Source organism: Phytophthora parasitica (assembly GCF_000247585.1).
Source record: "Phytophthora parasitica INRA-310 unplaced genomic scaffold supercont2.25, whole genome shotgun sequence".
In the NCBI taxonomy this organism is placed as follows: domain Eukaryota; phylum Oomycota; class Peronosporomycetes; order Peronosporales; family Peronosporaceae; genus Phytophthora; species Phytophthora nicotianae.
In genome coordinates, this window is record NW_008649011.1 from 848,783 (window position 1) to 849,918 (window position 1,136).

Here is a 1,136-nt window from a genome sequence, read left to right on the forward strand (position 1 = left end):
ATTCGGTTCGTACAAACACTCCTGTCCGCAAACGGTTGCTTTGCGGTAGTAGATGATATGGCGGCACGGTAGCAATCGAGTAACGCTAAAAACGCACGAGCACGTCCAATCGTCCGGGTTAACCATGTACTCATCTGGCAGATCTTCGTCCGTACACGCCGTGTACTGCAGCATCACATAGGGTCCCAGAGGGTAGTATTTGTACTCCGTGGTCGACAGACAGGCAAAGTCATATTGCTGCTTGACGAGCTCCACGGCATGGCGAGAAGTAGTGTTCAAAAGTAGGTTCATCTCTCGGTCGTACTTTGCATTCACGTAGACGCCAATCCGATTCACATTCCGTGACCACATCTTCTCGTTAACAGTCTGCCAAAATAAAATTGAAACCACACAGTCATCGAGAGAAGTTGACCGATTCACCAAAGTCTTCAGTTTTTGCCAGCTTGACTCGAGTCTACGAAAATAAACCAAGTTGCTTCGCACGTACTTGGTGACACAACTTGACTAAACGCACCTATTATTCGTGTGATTCCCCATATGCGGCACATTACCGCGGTAGACGGAGCTCCATCTCTCTTTGCACTCCGTCCAGTTAGCGTCGAAATACCGAAACCACAGCTGCTGTTTCTCTTCTGTACGTATCACTACCTTCATCGCGGTAATCACATTGTCGTAGACCACTTCTGTTGGTGCGCTCACCAAAAGTTGTATCAATCGTTTCATCTCCTTTTTGGTCCAAGCATCCAAGTTGTACTTTTCTTTTGCCACTTCCTCTTGCAAGTACTTCACGACATGAAAAGGATAGAGTAAGATGCGCGCACTCGGAAACTCCTCCTTCAACACGGATAGCTCCGTAAAGTCTTTGTCAATCATAATCACCGCAACGGAATCAAAACTTGAACAGGCTTCTTTGAATTGACGACACGCTATCCGCAGCGTCTCCTTACGCTCGTCCTCCTCATTCTCGAACGAGGTGTCGTACAGAAGCTCCAGGTCTTCGTCAGATGATAACGCAGCCTCAATGTGGTCGCTGTTATTGGCGTCAGCTCCAGCAGCGTCTTCATTTTCACTGTCTGATTCTTCAATATCATCAATCTCCGGTAGTTTTGCGGCTCTTGGAAACCGCATTGTAGATC

General features: G+C 47.5%; 1 protein-coding gene across 1 annotated transcript; it reads right to left on the reverse strand.

Annotated features, from left to right (window-relative positions):
- Positions 1–358: 358 nt before the first annotated feature.
- PPTG_11948 (hypothetical protein) lies at positions 359–1,128 on the reverse strand (the record flags this gene model as incomplete). The annotated part of the gene is made up of 3 exons (XM_008907203.1): positions 359–366; positions 393–454; positions 515–1,128. The coding sequence occupies 3 exons, from the start codon at positions 1,126–1,128 to the stop codon at positions 359–361; spliced, it is 684 nt and encodes a 227-aa protein (XP_008905451.1).
- Positions 1,129–1,136: the final 8 nt, after the last annotated feature.